At 40.6% G+C, this 16,846-nt stretch overlaps 2 protein-coding genes across 2 annotated transcripts; one reads left to right on the top strand and one right to left on the bottom strand.

The window, feature by feature from the left end:
• The first annotated feature begins 307 nt into the window (after nt 1-307).
• pnp5b (purine nucleoside phosphorylase 5b) lies at nt 308-7,892 on the top strand. The gene is made up of 6 exons (XM_004555175.5): nt 308-458; nt 2,729-2,898; nt 3,390-3,493; nt 4,567-4,742; nt 5,907-6,097; nt 6,926-7,892. Exons 1-6 carry the CDS (start codon nt 439-441, stop codon nt 7,138-7,140), a joined length of 876 nt encoding a protein of 291 aa, XP_004555232.1. The 5' UTR covers nt 308-438; the 3' UTR covers nt 7,141-7,892.
• A 3,835-nt stretch (nt 7,893-11,727) lies between these two features.
• LOC112429756 (uncharacterized) lies at nt 11,728-16,792 on the bottom strand. The gene is made up of 4 exons (XM_024806060.2): nt 16,442-16,792; nt 16,137-16,201; nt 14,076-14,169; nt 11,728-13,984 (listed from the first exon to the last, which is right to left on the bottom strand). Exons 1-4 carry the CDS (start codon nt 16,647-16,649, stop codon nt 12,918-12,920), a joined length of 1,434 nt encoding a protein of 477 aa, XP_024661828.2. The 5' UTR covers nt 16,650-16,792; the 3' UTR covers nt 11,728-12,917.
• Nucleotides 16,793-16,846: the final 54 nt, after the last annotated feature.

The following is a 16,846-nucleotide window of genomic DNA, read 5'->3' on the forward strand; positions in this document are numbered from 1 at the left end:
TTGGACAAATGCGTATTAATAATTCGTAGTTATTTTTTCAGTTTCATTCTTAAGTATTAGAGGTGTATTTCAGTCAAAGTGGGAGCAGTCTCACTAATTTCCTTTTGTAACAAAAACAGAGGACGGATCCCGGCTCCTCAAGAGGCTGCCTCGTGTGGATTTTTGTCTTAATTCCACACACATCCTTCCTTATGTCGACGCGCTGTATCCTGAACGCAGCACCGATTGCTATGACTACTTGTGTTAACCAGTGCATCAGAGGCACACGCCTGTGGGTGGACCAATCAGAGCCTCCGATGTCATGCTATGCCAGCAGTGACATAGAAGGGTGGGGGTGTGAATCTAAAACCGGTCCCACATCAGGAAACCCGAATAATACCGACAGGACTCACTCTAACACAGAACAACCTGCTGACTCCATCTGAATCACATTCCATCATGTCTGAGTTTATCTCTGGGTGAGTGAACTATTCATACCTTCCTTTTGTATTCGTATTAAAGACTAAACATCTGTGTGTGATTAGAACTACTCGTGTAGGCAGACCCTATTTATGATGTATTAATCCCTCAAATACCAAATACTCGCACCTCTAGCATACGTTTTCTGTGTGGAGGCTGGATTAACTTTGTGTAGTCCATCACCGGGTTTCTATTCTGTTGAATGTGTATAGCTGCTTCTGTCGAACATCAATAAGGAAACAAATATCCTCAAACTGCTTAATTACGGTGGTCCTGATTTAAAGAATAAAAAAAATAGATAAATAAATAAACTGCCTGGGGCTTTAACATCTCTCCGCTCCGCTGGCAGTTTTCCTGAGTTCTTCCGCAGTCTTTGAACGCGCAATTACGCGCGGAAGAGCTACAACGTGCCCACCGGCACTGATGGATGGGGCGGAAAAACCCCACACGAGATCCTCCGTGACGTCACTGAACCCGCTGTCCCATTACTGGCACAGGAAGGTGGTTTATTCACAGTGAACACACACTGTAATCTCCTCGTTGCCGTAATGCTTCCTTCATGTCGCAGTTTGTTTCATTTGACCACATGTGGGCCCAATGAGGTGTCCGTGAGTCAGCTACAGCCTGCACCACCATCACATAAAAGTGTGGGCTGGGTTAGTGACGGAGCGCACGTACCACTTTGAAAGAGGAAAAGAATGAAAACATTGGAAACGATTGAACAGAAAGATTAGAACATGATTTTTGTTTGTTTTATTCTGTTTTTAAATGTTGAGCGCGTAAAAAAGAACAGATCTTCACTTTCCCTCGATTTATTATCGTTTTTTTTTTATCCTTATATAAAATAAGCATATACTGCCATTATTATAGTGCTTTTTTAGTACACATTTCACTGTACTCAGAACTATGTATGTGACAAATAAAGGATCTTGGATCTTGAATCTTGTCCTGCTTAAAACACCTAGTAGCATCATTAATAGACCCATTCTACCACCTGGATTTTTCCAACTACCGTGAAGCTTCTTTCTGAACGAAAAAGAAGGTCTTTAAAGGGGCTTTAGGGGGTTCAAAGGGCGGGATTAACTCCCAAACTCCTCCAGAGTCTTCAGTTATTCTTGTGGTAATTACACTGTGGTGATTTTAATTACAATAGCTCCACTTGGGTGGGTGAGTGGGGGAAGGGTTGGGATGTTTTGTACCACTAATGAAATGATTTAAAACACATGTGATTTTTAAAACTACATGTGATATTTCCATTGGTGATAGGCATCCACTCTACAAATCAGTGCCTTACCATATGTGGTTAAGGCCTCTGCATCTACTGCATAGGATGAGGGGGGGTGGCCAGAGGGCAAGCATGCAGTGAAGCTAATTTGGCAATACGTGGTGTGTAACAAGCAGAATAAACAAGTTCTCTGATGCTATCTTGCTTAGCCCCTTTTTATGCTAATATTCAGCTTTAATAAGACACTTCCCCAGTCTTTGTTAATGGCTTATATATCGGATGAGCCTGTTAACAGCTCACTTTGATCCGGTTAAAGATAAAGTGTTTGTAGAAAAGAGCACAGACAGGTTAAACAATATTTAGTTTGCTTTTGATTAAACTATTTGCTTTTGGGGTTGTTTTTAAGGTTTTATGTTATCTCATTGGTTCTATTTCATGTGGAACAACCTAGTGGCTGTAATCAAGTGGCTTTACAACATTTTATTATTTATATAGTTTAAAAAAACGTAGCCATCCTCAGGAAATTAACAGGGTTATAAGTAAAGTTAAAGAGCCGTGCTGGTGGTGATCAGAGCACAGAAGGCAGAAAACCGTCAGTGTTGATGTGAGAATTGACTCCTCAAATGTACAGACAAACAAAACTGAACAATAAAAGGTGCATCGATGTTTGGTTGAGAAACATTTCATTCTGTTTACATCACACAGGCATTTCACTCAACCACCTGACCGTGACACACTGTATGTTTGCACAATAACAGGATATTAAGTGTGTTTGTACATGTCTGTTCAAGACATTCATTTCAGCTCAGGAACTGTACAGGATACTCCTCCTTACAAATTGCATCGGCTGAAATGGCAAATCACTGTTATTTCCTGGTAAAGGAATGCTGTATGCAGTATGAATTTGTGTGTAAGAAGACTAAAGCCTCTATGTCAGACCTTTGAGATAAATACTATAAATAAAAACTGACTTTGTTTGTGTGTCCTCACATGTTAGGCCACGTTCTGCTTTGAAACACTGCATAACTTTCTCTTGCTTTCCAGCGTCAGCTATGAAGAATGCAAGACCACAGCTGATTGGCTGCTGTCGAACACACAGGTGCGGCCGATTGTGGGAATCGTGTGCGGTTCAGGCCTGGGAGGTCTGGCTGAAATGATCAAGGACCCGCAGATTTTCAAATACAGCGATATTCCCAATTTCCCCCGGAGTACAGGTATCCACAACCTCCAGCAGTTTGGGAAACACAACTGTTTGTTTGTTTGTTTGTTTGTGTGTGTGTGTGTGTGTGTGTGTGTGTGTGTGTGTGTGTGTGCGTGTGCGCGCGCGCACGCGCATGCTTGTGACCTTGATTCGACACAGTCCCACGGCACTTTATGAAACAGTCTTAAGATTTAATCTGCTGATTTTTTTATTCTTGGACATGAATTGTCATTACACTGCTCTTAAAAAGGGTGAGTTGAACCATATAAACTGTTCAGTTAGAATTAGGAAGTACAAATACTGTCTTAGGTGTAGAAAAAGATCATGTTTTGGGTTAAAATATAATAGTTGCCACTTTTCCTACTTTTAGAGCTTCATCTTCTTCATTGTCAAATCCAGCTTTTCAACTGTGCTGACTCATGACTACTTCACACTTTGCCATAAGATTGGGCTGTGTTGTGAATTGCACTGGGGTCTAACAGTGTGTGTTTGTGTGTGTTGCAGTGCATGGTCATGCTGGCCGGCTCGTGTTTGGAACACTAAAAGGGAAGCCATGTGTATGCATGCAGGGCAGGTTCCACCTGTACGAGGGCTACCCCATCCAGAAGGTGAGTAGAGACAAAAAGCTAACACAGGCAATAAAAGCTTGTCGTTTTTTTGCTATCAGAGTCTTCTGGACTAGAGCAGGTTCTTCCATTTAGAGGACATTCCATAGATTCTCACAGGGTCAATAAGTTGTATTCAGTCAGAGGACAAAAGGAAACCTGAGGCAGTGGTGGGGAGAGGAAGTACACAGTCATTTCTGGATGGCTGAACATTGTAAATGTTCTGTATCGATACTATACACCCGATTTTAGCTTTGTGGTTTGTGAGTGTTAGCAGCACATAAGTCCCAGTACTTTAAACCCCTGTAGTCCGTATCATAAAATGCTAAATTAAAGGATTGTATCCCTCAGACAACACAGCAGATGTTTATTCGAATGTATGTTTTACCTAATTGAACAATACAGAAGATTTTAGAGAGATTTACTCATAATATACTTCCAATCATAGAGATACAAAATGTGGATGAATAAAAGCCAAAAAGCTTTTAATAAAAACATTTTAAAAACTCAGCAGGAACTTTTTCCCCTCAGACACTGGTCAGGATTATGCAGGGTTATCCACAGGCTTTTCTGTCCAGTGTTTACAGTGGAATAGTTTATCTAGTAGAAAGTTATTCCCACAAAAAGTGCCAGCTCGGAGCTTTGAAGACACAAACAGCTGCTGAGCATCTCAAATGTAAATCTCAGGTTTCTAAGGCTTCTGGAAGATTACTCACTCCCAGACTTTTGCTGTGGAGCGCATGGAGACTAAACAATGAGAAAATTAGCGTTCTCTCTGACTTGGATGGCTCCTTAAATGTAACGTTGATCTAAGCTTGTTATGTCGACTGCTCTCGGGAGAAGACAACTGTATTCAGGTTATCAGTGTAGGAAATTTCTTTGTGTCTATTGTTACATCAGTGTGTTAATAAATAAAGGTGAATTTCCTAAATCGATAACTGAGAGCAGTTTTCTTCCACACATTTCATGTCTCTTGTGTTATTCAATGTTCGCTTTGCATGAGTTTTGCTTGTTTGTCTTATAACGTTAACACACGTTTTTTTTGTGTGTGTTTTATATTCACTTATTTATACTAGATCACATTGCCCATGCGCGTCTTCAAGCTGATGGGCGTAGAGACGATGATAATGACCAACGCAGCCGGAGGCCTCAACCAGGACTACAAAGTGGGGGACATCATGGTCATCAAGGACCACATCAACATGCCAGGGTTTGCTGGGGTCAACCCGCTGTCTGGACCCAATGATGACAGGTAGGTGGAGGTGAGGGAGGGGTAGAAGCAGATATTGAAGATAGCATTTTTTGGTTTGAAGCTTTTCTAGCTAATTTTTTTCTCAGTACATTAAGCATTAAATTTTGCTGTTCCAGTCATTGTTAACATTTCCCTGTAGCTATGAAAGTCGACCAGTCCACTATCAGTCTAAGGGCTTCTGTTGTTATAAATAAAGCAGGCTGAATGTGAACCTGTGTAACAAGAAGCGTTGGAGAAGATTTCCTCTGAATTAAAAACAAACTGTTATGAATGAGCCGTTGTTTCGCTCAGTATAAACATTTAGACAGACCGACCGCTAAAATCATTAACAAGACCTTGGAAAATGCCTCACCCTGGTGCCACCCGATGCTACACTCTCAGCGTACACATGGTTGAATTTTACTCACAGTTAAAGTAGCCCTGGGGCCACAAGAGAGGCACCTTTCGGACTTAAGTTTGTTCAGGTTTAACCTTGGTACAAACACATTTACATGAATGTTAGAAAGGATGCGCTGCAGTAACAGAATTTGCTCATTCTGCTACTTATTTTATCATAACTGACTGCTGTCCTCCTAAAGATCGCAAATTTTATGTTTGTAAGCAACTCGTGGTCCCCAAATCATTTGGTTAAATATTTCAAGCGAGGGCTACACCGTCACTGTGCAAACAATTGAGCTGTTCTAAGTTCCCTCCTCCACCATGACAAATGTGCATTGTTGGGCCCTCCTACACAAAACTGTGACTCTTCAGACCTTTAACAACAATAGGCATTTGATTTTTAGGGTCAGCAAGTATGCCTGTTGTTTAGGGTGGCTTCACACTGGAGGCTTTGCATGACACTTATTTAATGCTGGCCACAGAGCCAGGTTGAGACATTAACAACTGCCAAGTGGGGATGTTGTGGTTTATTTAAAATTATGACCAGCTTATGTTGGTCTGTTATAATGAACATAGCACATTCTTATCTCTGTAAGAGATGCTGAAAGATAAGACAATTTGGCTGATGAAAAATATCCTTTGTGAGCTTTTTATCTTCTCATGATCACATTAAAAAACTCTGAGTATCTATTTGTTGGGTAACTTCAGTATTGAGTCATAGCTGTGTAGATTCCTGTCTTTTGTTGTGTAGATTCTTTTGCGTCAACACTCCTGTTCTCCCTTCAGGTTTGGCTTGCGTTTCCCCTGCATGTCTGATGCCTACGATCGCAAGCTCCGGCAGCTGGCGCACGATGTGGCCGCAGACCTGGGCTTTAGTGAATTTGTGCGTGAAGGCGTGTACTGCGTCCTCGGAGGCCCCTCCTTCGAAACCATTGCCGAGTGCCGCATGCTGCACATGCTAGGCGCTGATGCTGTCGGTGAGTTTTAAATGTTGCTCTCTCACACAAAAACACATCGACTTCTGTTTTAATATTCCTACGCGCCTCACATTGTCCCAATCCCGAATCATCACAACTACAAGCAGATATCTTTTTGAATGAATGGAGATCTGATCTGATCCAAAATGGATTTCTTGCTCTAGGATGGATATTAGTTGCTTATTTAGGAGAAGAATTCAGATAATAGTCTTGTTCAGGATGGAGGGTGAAGTAGAGTTCAAAAGTAAAGCAGTCAGTTTACTGGTTGATCGAGGTTCCTACTCTCATCTGTCTCTGCAAACTGTGTGTCGTGGCTGAAAGAATAAAATCACAGATCCATGTTTACCCTGAGAGATAAGGTGAAGAGCTCTGTTACTCATGGGGAGCTCAGGATCGGTGCTTGGGCTTTTAGGAGGCCTGTTGAAAGTCTTATCAGATTAATTTACTTCTTAAAGGAGCTGCTTTAATCGATCAAGCAGTCTCTTTTATAATATGATATGCAGAATAGGCCTTTTTCAGATGTAAGGCAAAGGAAAATTCTTGTTAGGGACTGCAAAACACAAACAAGGCATTTAATGGATAAAATAATAATCAACATATCAGCATACCTCACACAGACGAAACGTGTCATCCCTCTATAGAAAAAGATTGCCCAAATACACTAATATACCCAAAACTACATCCATATGTACAATACTAAATAAAATCTGACAGTTAAATAATTTCATATTTGTTCTTCTAGTTTAAGAATAAGCTTTATGCCATTTAATTAAGGAAGTATATTGAGAACGTCAGTGTTATAACTTACCTTTTCAATTTTTAATGCAGGGATGAGCACAGTACACGAGGTGATCGTCGCCCGCCACGCTGGGATGCGCTGCTTCGCCTTGTCTCTGATCAGCAACCGCGCAGTGATGGACTACGACAGCCACGAGAAGGCCAACCACGAAGAGGTCCTGGAGACGGGCAGGCTGAGGGCCGAGCAGATGGAGAAGCTCGTGTCCACCATTGTGGCTCAGCTGGAGCATAACATCAATAACTGATAGATGACCTGGTGGCCACCGTCACTGCACTTGATCTCTGCATCACATCTAGAGGATTTCTATCAAAACGCTTAGCTGAAAGCAATTTTTAAAGCACAATGCTTGTAGAATGATGAACTACTTTCTTAGTGAAACTTTTTAGTCTTATGAGCTTGGAAACTAGTCCACATAATAAGCTTTGTTTACATTTACACTGCACAGATACTGTGTTAGGACAAACGTTCTCTTGACTATTTCCTGCTGTAGTATACTGTACTGTGTCCAGCTGCAAAGGGATTCAGTGAAACAGTATCGTGTTATAAAACCTAAATTATTAACCTATTTATTTCTCATTCTCTTACATTCCCTCACATCAACTATTCGCTAATATGAAAAACAAATGATGTTCACATTTTTTTTTATTTAAGAGGACCAACTCATTCAGCATACGTTCCTGTCAATTTGACTAAAGTGGTAATAATGTTCCTTTTTTCTTTGCAGAGAAAATGTAAATTATAAACTATTTATAGAAAATGTATTTAAGTAGGTTTTTTGTATTTGTTTTTTTTTAATGTATAGACTACATTGAAGAAAGAGACATGGCACAGTTATAAAAGAAAGTAGATTACATTAAAAATGTCTTGCCATTTCCTGTCACTGTGTAAACTAACAGGCCGGCTGTGCGTCAGCCTGTGCTTTTAGTGGTACTTTACTAAGATCTGTAACAACTATAGCTCAGCTTTTACAATAAATTACTCTGTTGGAAAACTAAAGTGGTTTTTGTGTGCTGCGTTTGAAACTGTGGGGCTGAATGTTTCTGTGATCAATCACAGGATGTCTCTCTCCAGTCATCTTGAAATGATTTAAATCAATCTTCATTTTCATGCTAAAGCATTAAGAGACTCAAAATTAAAGTAATGTTCTTTTGTTATTCGTGTGCAAACATTTCCTGACTGTTCTCACCTTTTTATTTGTGAAGTTAGTGTCTTTCATTCAAGTATTTTTGTACCCCTTTGGTTTATTTATTACCTTGTAAACGTGCCACTAAAGCAAAGACAATCTGATCAGCTTAATTTAAATAACTCCTAAATTTTTAATGTTATTTTTAATATTCGGCTTCACCTAAAGGACAAAGAAAAATACTGTTGGACCAAAAAAGGTGAAGAAATCCAAACTGTGTCCACACATAAAGGAGCCTGTTAGAAGAAAACCTTCAATTAAAGCACAACCTGCTAGCTCAGTGTAAGCTTCCCTGAGTAAGAATTTAGTAGGTACTCAGTTTGTTTCTCATTTTATCTGCAGTCCTTATCCTCCTTTCTTATCACTGACAGCCTCCCCTAACTTTCCCATGCATTTTCTACTCTGCATGCCACCTCTGGTCACTTTCTTACCCAAATATCACCCACTGCCATTTGCTCCCTTCCTCCTCCCATGAAAAGAAAAAAAATTCCATGACGCTCAGGCACTGCTGTTTATAGCCAAACAAGGTTGTGAGAATTTTACACGCTGTCTGTAATCCAGCATCCAAAAGAGGGCAATCAGGTGTCTGCACAAAATGTGCTGAATAAATACACAGAAACAAAGAATCATCCTGTGGGTGTGAAGGCTAGATTTATGGAAAAGTACGCACATAAACCTTTGTGAGTCCTCAGTGTACTGTGAGTAATTTGCTTGCTGTTCATAAAAATATGTTGAACGCAAAGCGGTTGACATATTTTCACTTCTGGTTCCTCCTTCGAACAAGAAAGTTAAAGGTACTGATCTGCACTATTTGACTTGAACACACTTTATATATAAGCTTTGAATCGCCACAGATAACACGTTCTACAACTTGCAGCTGAGGTAAAAGACAGAAGACAGATTCTGCTGAAATGTGAGTGGAAATATATACAGGATTACTAATAAGGCCATAGGAATAGATCGCACCTCTGATCTCTGAATGTACTCGAAGCAGTCTGGCCATTCTCCTCTGACCTCTGGCCTCAACAAAGCATTTTAACCTAGAGAAGTGAAGTTCACTAGATTTGTTCTCTTTTTCAGACCTATTTTCTGTAAACTCTGTCACCAGTTTAACTTAGATGTTGAAATGCATTGAGTTGCAGTCATGATCAGATATTTACACAAGACAAACAGCTGAACAATAGTCGAAAACGCACACACAAATAAAGTGTCCGCATGTGTGCAAGTTATTAGTTAAGAGACAAAGGTTTAGACATTTCCGCTTCAGCTCTGTGTGTTATTATTTAGAGGGGACACGATTACTGTCATCGCAGCTATAAAACTAAGAACACAGAAGCCCCGCCCACCTACTGTTTAATCCTTGTGAGAGGCATCCAGCTGACAGAAAGTTGGCTCAAAGGTAGGTGAAGTGAGCTAAAACAGGATGTTTTACACAGAGGATAAACTGAGGGGTTGTATTAAAATGGCCCATTATTGGACAAATAAGCCTTTGAAAACTTCCTCCACTTACATCAAAAAAGTCTCACAAATATGACAGCTGTTCTCGAAAGATAATGTAGAAGAAAAAGGAAGTGTTTTTCACACGCCATCTACCGGGGCACACTGCACCCGGGCAGTTTTTTGTTGTACTTTACAACCTCCCAATAAAAAGCCACATTAAAACTGTGTATTTAATCCTGCCCACAAAGATAAACTTTAAATTTAACCAACAAGATTTTCCATATTAGTTCTGTGCACGTGCTCTTACCAAAAACTCTGACAGGTTTTGAACAAGGCCAAGAGTCTGGAGCCTTGAAAATGGGATAGAGAAGTAATAACAATAATGATAATACATTTTATTTTAGGCGCCTTTCAAAACACTCAAGGTCACCTTACACAGAAGACTGACGTCACAGTGTTGATCTATTGATGATGATGATATTGAAAAGTCCATGTTAACCAAGGTTAATATTTAACATTATAGCATAATAATCATTCTTTAGCATGTTATATTTCCAACATTTATTAATAGAACAAACCCAGAGTAAGGCCATATTTGGTAGTAAAATTGGGATATTGACTCGATGAAAGCAAATTAAAAAAAAAAAAAGTATTTCAGGTATGCCAGCATTATTTTTCTAAGAATGAATGTGTTATTTCATGGATCTGTTGTCTGGAAACCATAGAAGTAAATTTCGCAGTAATCCACTGCTGTTTAGAGATTTCAGTATAAACCAAGTGAGCTGGCATTACAATCCAAAAGGCTTATCTTATAAACAACAGGAAGCAGTTTTATCCAAATGATCTCAGGCCTGTTACAGCCTGTGTACGACTCAATCTACTGTCTCAGTGTTACAGGGTTTCTCCTCTTTGAGAGCCTGACAGTCCAAGAGAAAACAGCGAGTGAAGAACACAAAGCATGAAGAGGTGGAATAACGCAAAGAGACAGAGACAAGTGCTCTAGAGGCTGATGTGCCTGTCGCAGGACTGTCCTGAGAGCAGTTTATGTAAGAGGCTGTAAAATACATGAAGTTCACAGGCAGGTGGTTGCTGTTAGTTCCTGTAATAAACATCAAATTGTGAACTCCCTGTTCCTGTTCAGGGAGCAGCATAGTTCCCTTTTTGCACAGTCACCCTGGATGAGTTACAACGCCCTCTGCTGACATCTCATCTAATGGACTGACTGCAAATCTGATGAGTGCATGGCATGCTGCAGTAGTGTCTGTCTGCAATTTCAGTCTGTTGTTCGGTGGTCGGCAGGCGAGTTTTGTAGATATAAATCAGGTTATTGATTTATGTAACGCCAGATCCCAACAGTCGCCTCAAGGCGCTTTATGCCTAAGTTAAAGAGGCCACAATAATAGAGACGTTTAATTGTCGTGCAATTAAAATGCTATGATGCTTATATAAAATGATAAGTGTATAAATGCTAAAAAAAAAGGGTCATTTTCACATGTCGGTGGGTGTTTGTTAGGTAAAATAAAATTTAATCTAGATAAGGTTTAAAATTAGTTGCCATGACTATTGCTGAAGTCTTGTAGTTTGCAGAGAAGCAGACAGAAATTTGGTGGATTACAGTAGGATGCTATAATCTGAGCATCATCTGATTGCTGACCGAGTAAATTAATTATAAAATGTTCCTATTAAATATCTTGTTTGTGTTACAAAATCAAATCTTAAAATCAAAGGCTTGTTTTTTTTTCGTGTCTTTCACGTAATTGGTTTTTGGACCATTGTTGTTCAAGACAAAAAGTTAAAGCTGTGGTTTTAACCTTTTTGTTTTAAGGGAAAAATCCCCAAAGGTTTTACTAATGCTAAAATTCAGCTTGTATCCGTTTCTATTGTTAATGACTCACAAAATGGTGAATTACTTAATGGTCAACGTGACAAGAGTTAAATAACATTAATCAGTCATATATCTTTTGAAAGTTAATGGATTAAAATAATATTTGCAGCCTAATTTTGAATGATAGTGAACTCAGGCAAGTAGTTTGAGGAACTCTGTGTCAGCAGGGAGTGGTTTCCTGGTTCAGGTGTATGAAGGAGAGGGTGTGATGGGAGCACTGCCAGCTGAGGAGAGGCACAGCTGTCTCGCATAGCTAATTAACCTCGCAGTCAGAGTTTTCAGAACAGCCAGCGCTCCACGGCCGGGCACGTGAAGTGGAGCAAACAGAAGTGTGTACCTGTGAGTTATAGTCACATAACTGTGAGTACAAACCACAACATGACATTCATTTTTACTACGCGAGTAGCTGCACCCAAGAGCTCGAAGTTTGTCGTTGAAAAAGTGTGACGTCCAAAACCAGAAACACTGACAAAACCCTCTATCCCTTCATCCATCTAAAGGTCTGAATTTAATTCTTTCATGTGAGTATAACAGCAAAAAAATGCATCTGTTGGTTTTGATAACAGTTTTAATATAAAGCATAACAAAGAGCAAAGGGTTTATGGGAAGAGTTTCATGGAAAATCTAACAGAGAGGACGAGTCAGGCAGGCTTCGAACGTCTGACATTAAAGCACAAACCTGAGAAAAGTTTGAATGAATTTGAATGAAAAACCTTTGTCAGAGTGAATGGGGGTAATGAGCATCTTGTGCTTGTAAGGTTTCAGTACTGAGATGACACGAACCCCAGTTCGACATGAGAAGCAAAAACAAACAGGAAGTCAGAGCAGATCTGCACTTATGCAGGTAACTGTAAGAGCAAAGCCACATGGTTTTAGATGATGACTCAGCCATTTAAGAGCTTGGTGGCGATCGTGGCTCAACAGTTGGGAGTTCGCCTTGTAATCGGAAGGTTGCCGATTCGAGCCCCAGCTTGGACAGTCTCGGTCGTTGTGTCCTTGGGCAAGACACTTCACCCGTTGCTTGGTGGTGGTCAGAGGGCCCGGTGGCACCAGTGTTCGGCAGCCTCGCCTCTGTCAGTGCACCCCAGGGTGGCTGTGGCTACAATGTAGCTTGCCATCACCAGTGTGTGATTGGATGGGTGGATGACTGGTTGTGTAAAGCGCTTTGGGATCCTTAGGGACTAGTAAAGCGCTATACAAATACAGGCCATTTACCATTTAAGAGCTTGGTTTTCCTTTTCCATTTTTTTGGATTTCTAGCTTTGGAAGGGTTTCACAAACGTGTGAACGAGGGTGCAGTTCAGTTTCACATTTTGATCATTTTAAGTACTTAAAAAGAAGCAAACATGTTGATATCCAGATGGATTTTGCATAGTAAAATATGCATTAATATACAAAGTTGTTCAGTAATGCCATATGGTTAAAAAAAAAATCCCACTGGAAAAAAAAGCTGCCGTCCACTGAATATTTGATTCTCAGACCGTCGTCTTTCACCTCGACCACTCGCACCACCTCAGCTGTAGGTGTGAATGATTCGGTGTCGCTTTAAATGATGCATGAGGATGAAGGTTTTCCCGCACTGTGAGCAGCTGTATGGTCGTTCCCCGCTGTGCGTCCGCTGGTGAACCCTCAGGCTGCTCTGCTGCGTGAACCTCTTCCCGCACTGTCCGCAACCGTACGGCTTCTCTCCCGTGTGAGTCCGGTGGTGTATGCTGAGGTGCGACGAGCACTGGAAACTCTTCCCGCACACCGTGCACCAAAACGCTCGCTTTCTCTTGTGGCTCTGCTGGTGCAGCTTGAACTGGTGGAGGCGGCTGAACGACTTTCCGCACTGCGAGCACCCGTAGCATCGGGCCGTCCCAGAGAGGGGTTTGTGTAGGCTGTGAGGGTTAAAGCTGCTCGGTGTGAACGTGTTGTGCGACTGAGTTACAACTGGTCCGTCTCGAGTTGCGGTCTCCCTCTCAGGGTCTTCCTCTAGCTGGCTCAGGTGAGTGGAGTGTGACGCGTTTCTCTGCGGGTAAATTAGTTCCTTCTGCTTGTCTTGCTGCAATAACGGAGCCTGCGACCTAGGCTGGAAATCTGACGACTGTGGAACGTCCTTCTGATATTCGCTGTTGTAAATCCCATTGCAAAGCCTCTGAGAAGGCAACTGCTGGACGTTAGTCGACTTGCTCAGGTTAGAAGCTACATTTGGATCTGAATGGTCCGGGTACGTGTTGGAATACTCCTCTACTACACTAGAGAAGTCAGGGAACCCAGTGTCAATGTCATTACCTTCAATTATGGACGACCAAATTTGATTCTCCCTTTCATCCAATGAAAATTCAGCAGCAAGTTGCGTCTGCTTCCCCACATTGTGCTGGCACCCATCCTGTCTGAATGCCAGTCGATCTTCTTCCTTCTCTGTCTTCACTGTGAACTGAAGGCTACTGATGTCTACTGCACGCTGGGCAGAGTTAAACGAGTCACTGAACTCTGATGGCTTCTGTCTGGCAACCTCTGGATGGGTTAACTGGTGGCCCTCTTCAAACTGCTGGTTCTCTGGAGCACTAGCAGCGTTAGGGTACTGAACAGCAGAACCTGCAGGTGACAGGTGTTAGGAGACTTCAGGTAAGGGTGTGAAGTTCAATTAAGGTTTAATTCTTGCACAAAACCTAGGTCTTCAACTCACCAATTGGTCCAGCAGAATCACTGATCCATAGAGCCTCATCTGGACTTTCTTCTTTAATTGTGAAGGAAACAGTTGCATCTTCAATCTCAGGAAACTACACAAAAAGGGCATGGATTACCTTATTTGTTTTTCAACTTGAGAACTTCTAAGATATATGTTAATAATATAGAGATTGCAACACCAGAATCTGCCAAATTAAGTTTTATATTTCACTTCTTTTAGCTTTGTTTTCCCCTCTACAAACAACTTACTAATTATTAATCCACCCTTTTCATAACACAGCTACCTGCCATAAATAGAAACACCTATGGGAGTGGTGTCACACAAACAAAGCCTCAGCAATGAAACCAAAACTATAAGATTAAGAGGTGACATTTCCGCAGCGAGGTGACATTTATCATATAACTGACACTATTAGATTAACACACAGGTTTTTGATCCACTTTTTGAACTAGTTTATCACCAGTGTCAGCTGCCCATTTTTCCCCCCATTTTTCTTTTACAATTTGTGAAAAAATATATACAACCACTAAAAGTTTCTGGATTTTTTTTGTTTAGAAAGGCAAACTTTTAATTCTTTTGGAAAACAAAATAAAGATGACGCTTTAAGATAAAGTTACCATTTCAATCATTTACAGTACAAAAACAGCAACAGCAATTACTTTAACTGGTGTGTGAAGGCCTAGCAGAAATACAGTGAGGTCCTTCTGAGCCTCTGATTATGGGGAACTGTGCATAAAAATGCCCATAATTCCTGAAAGGTTAATGTAACAGTTTTGTTAAACCCCTTCAATTAAAGGCTGAAAGTCTGCGCTTTCACCACATCTCGATTGTTTGATCTAAAATCCACTGTACTGGTGTACAAAACTACACATCTTATATCCACGTCCAAACACTGTAACTTTTTGTAGGCTTTTCGGAAGTGTTCATCAGTCTGGGTGTGAAAATTTCTGATCACTCTAACATGAAAGATTTTTGAGAATCCCCTCAATGCAAACTCAACAGATGACCTCACATTATATCTAAGCAGTTTTTAATATGAAGTAGAACTCACAAGTAAATAAATGACTATAAGGGACCTTCTGCAGAGGCAGCGAAACAGCGCAAAACCACAACACTTCCACCACTAAACTTCACAGATGGTGAACAGTTTTTCTCATGAAAAGCCATCTTTTGTCTGCACCAAACATGTCTACTGTTACTCCAGCCATACAGCTCTACTGTTTCTTTATTTTTCTGATGCTAACACTTTGACACTAACAGCTAAAGAATAAATGAACAAATGCTCAAGTTTTTTGCAAGACTTCTTGTTGCATCAGTCAATCTGCCCCTGGGTTGAACTGACCTTCCACGTGTGGGGGATTTTATCTCATATCATTTGGGGATATGTTTGAATTCCCATGCTCACAGGCAATACACGTTTTCTTGTTTTATTTGTTTATTTATTTATTTTTAAATGAACACAATCTTCAGATATTGTCTTGATGACAACCACAAACTTCAACAGCAAAGAGAACAGCAGAGCACAAACCTCACAGCTTTCAGCTGTCACTGTTAAAGGAAGCTCAAATCGCAGACGCCTAACCTGGACCTGATTTTAAGTCTAGGTGTGTGACACAGAGGGGGTAACAAAATAACTCGAGATGCAAATCTTACCCCATCGTAACCACCATGAAAGACCTACAGGTGCTATTTTGAAGGATTATTGAAATAACTTTAATTTAACAAGGAATAAAATTAACAGTTTGTTGACTTTTCTTCAAAACATTTTTTATCCTTCAATCACCATTCTTGCTGTTACAAAGTTATCCCTTAGATGTCACTTCATGGTTGTTTAAAGGCCAGGTCTCCCTTTTAAAACATCTAAATTAAGCGGAGTTACTTTTTCCATGTAGCTGGTATGTTTTTAAACTGTGTAAACATTGAAACTTGCAGCAACATATTCATTTTATGTATGACTTCTCTAAAAACAAAAAAGTTTGTTTTGTTTGGGTTTTTTTTTTAAAAGAGCAAATGTTGTCCAAAAGGCAACAATTATTAGAGCATGTAGTAAACACAGACCTTCATATCTCTTGCAGGGTGCGGACAGTTGCTCCCCACATCAGTTCCTCTGTCCATGTAGTTTTCTGGTTGCAGAAGGGAAGAAAAATCTCAATTTGAAAGCTCGGGCAGAGGAAAATTAGATATTATTTGGAGGGGGAGTAAAATACCTCGAAATTCATTTACAAAAATAAGCAGAGGTTTACATAAAACACACCAGCGGTGGCTTTTTAAATCAAATTCTTCCTGCGTTTGGTTCTACTTCTACATTTAGATGCACAACACACTGAGTTGTCAGTTGGCACAAACAGTGATGGAAATCTTACCGAATCCTCGCTGCAGCTGCGCATTTTTGCTCTCCATCACCAGCAGTTTCCTCTTCAGCATCTCGTTCTCGCTCTGCTTTCGGGATATTTCAAGATGCAGAAACGCACATTTGTCATCGACTAGTTTGGATATCTCTGCCACTGCTGCCTTCACCAGAACCTCCATTATTGAGGATAACTGTGTTTGAAAGGGAATGCACGTCGCCATGTTGACTCATTCAAAGTAATATATGCCAGGTAAATTAGAAGAATTAGTAAGTGCTTCCAAGTAGTGGTTTAAAAAATGTGAAAAGAAGCGACGCAGTAGAAAATTTTTACATCCCTGTGAGCATCATGCTAGCTGAAACCTTTCTTCCGTGTGGCGGAGGGCTTTACCATAAATACACGAATAGAGGCGCGGTGGAA

Source organism: Maylandia zebra, linkage group LG18, assembly GCF_041146795.1.
Source record: "Maylandia zebra isolate NMK-2024a linkage group LG18, Mzebra_GT3a, whole genome shotgun sequence".
Classification (NCBI taxonomy): Eukaryota; Metazoa; Chordata; class Actinopteri; order Cichliformes; family Cichlidae; genus Maylandia; species Maylandia zebra.

Coding starts and splice junctions, on each gene's coding strand:
- LOC112429756 (XM_024806060.2), bottom strand. CDS start 16,649: ATGGCGACGTGCATTCCCTTTCAAACACAGTTATCCTCAATAATGGAG. Junction 16,202..16,441: donor GCAGCTGCAGCGAGGATTCG/GTAAGATTTCCA, acceptor TTCTGCAACCAG/AAAACTACATGGACAGAGGA. Junction 13,985..14,075: donor TGATTCTGCTGGACCAATTG/GTGAGTTGAAGA, acceptor TGTCACCTGCAG/GTTCTGCTGTTCAGTACCCT.
- pnp5b (XM_004555175.5), top strand. CDS start 439: ATGTCTGAGTTTATCTCTGG. Junction 4,743..5,906: donor TCTGGACCCAATGATGACAG/GTAGGTGGAGGT, acceptor TTCTCCCTTCAG/GTTTGGCTTGCGTTTCCCCT. Junction 6,098..6,925: donor GCTAGGCGCTGATGCTGTCG/GTGAGTTTTAAA, acceptor TTTTTAATGCAG/GGATGAGCACAGTACACGAG.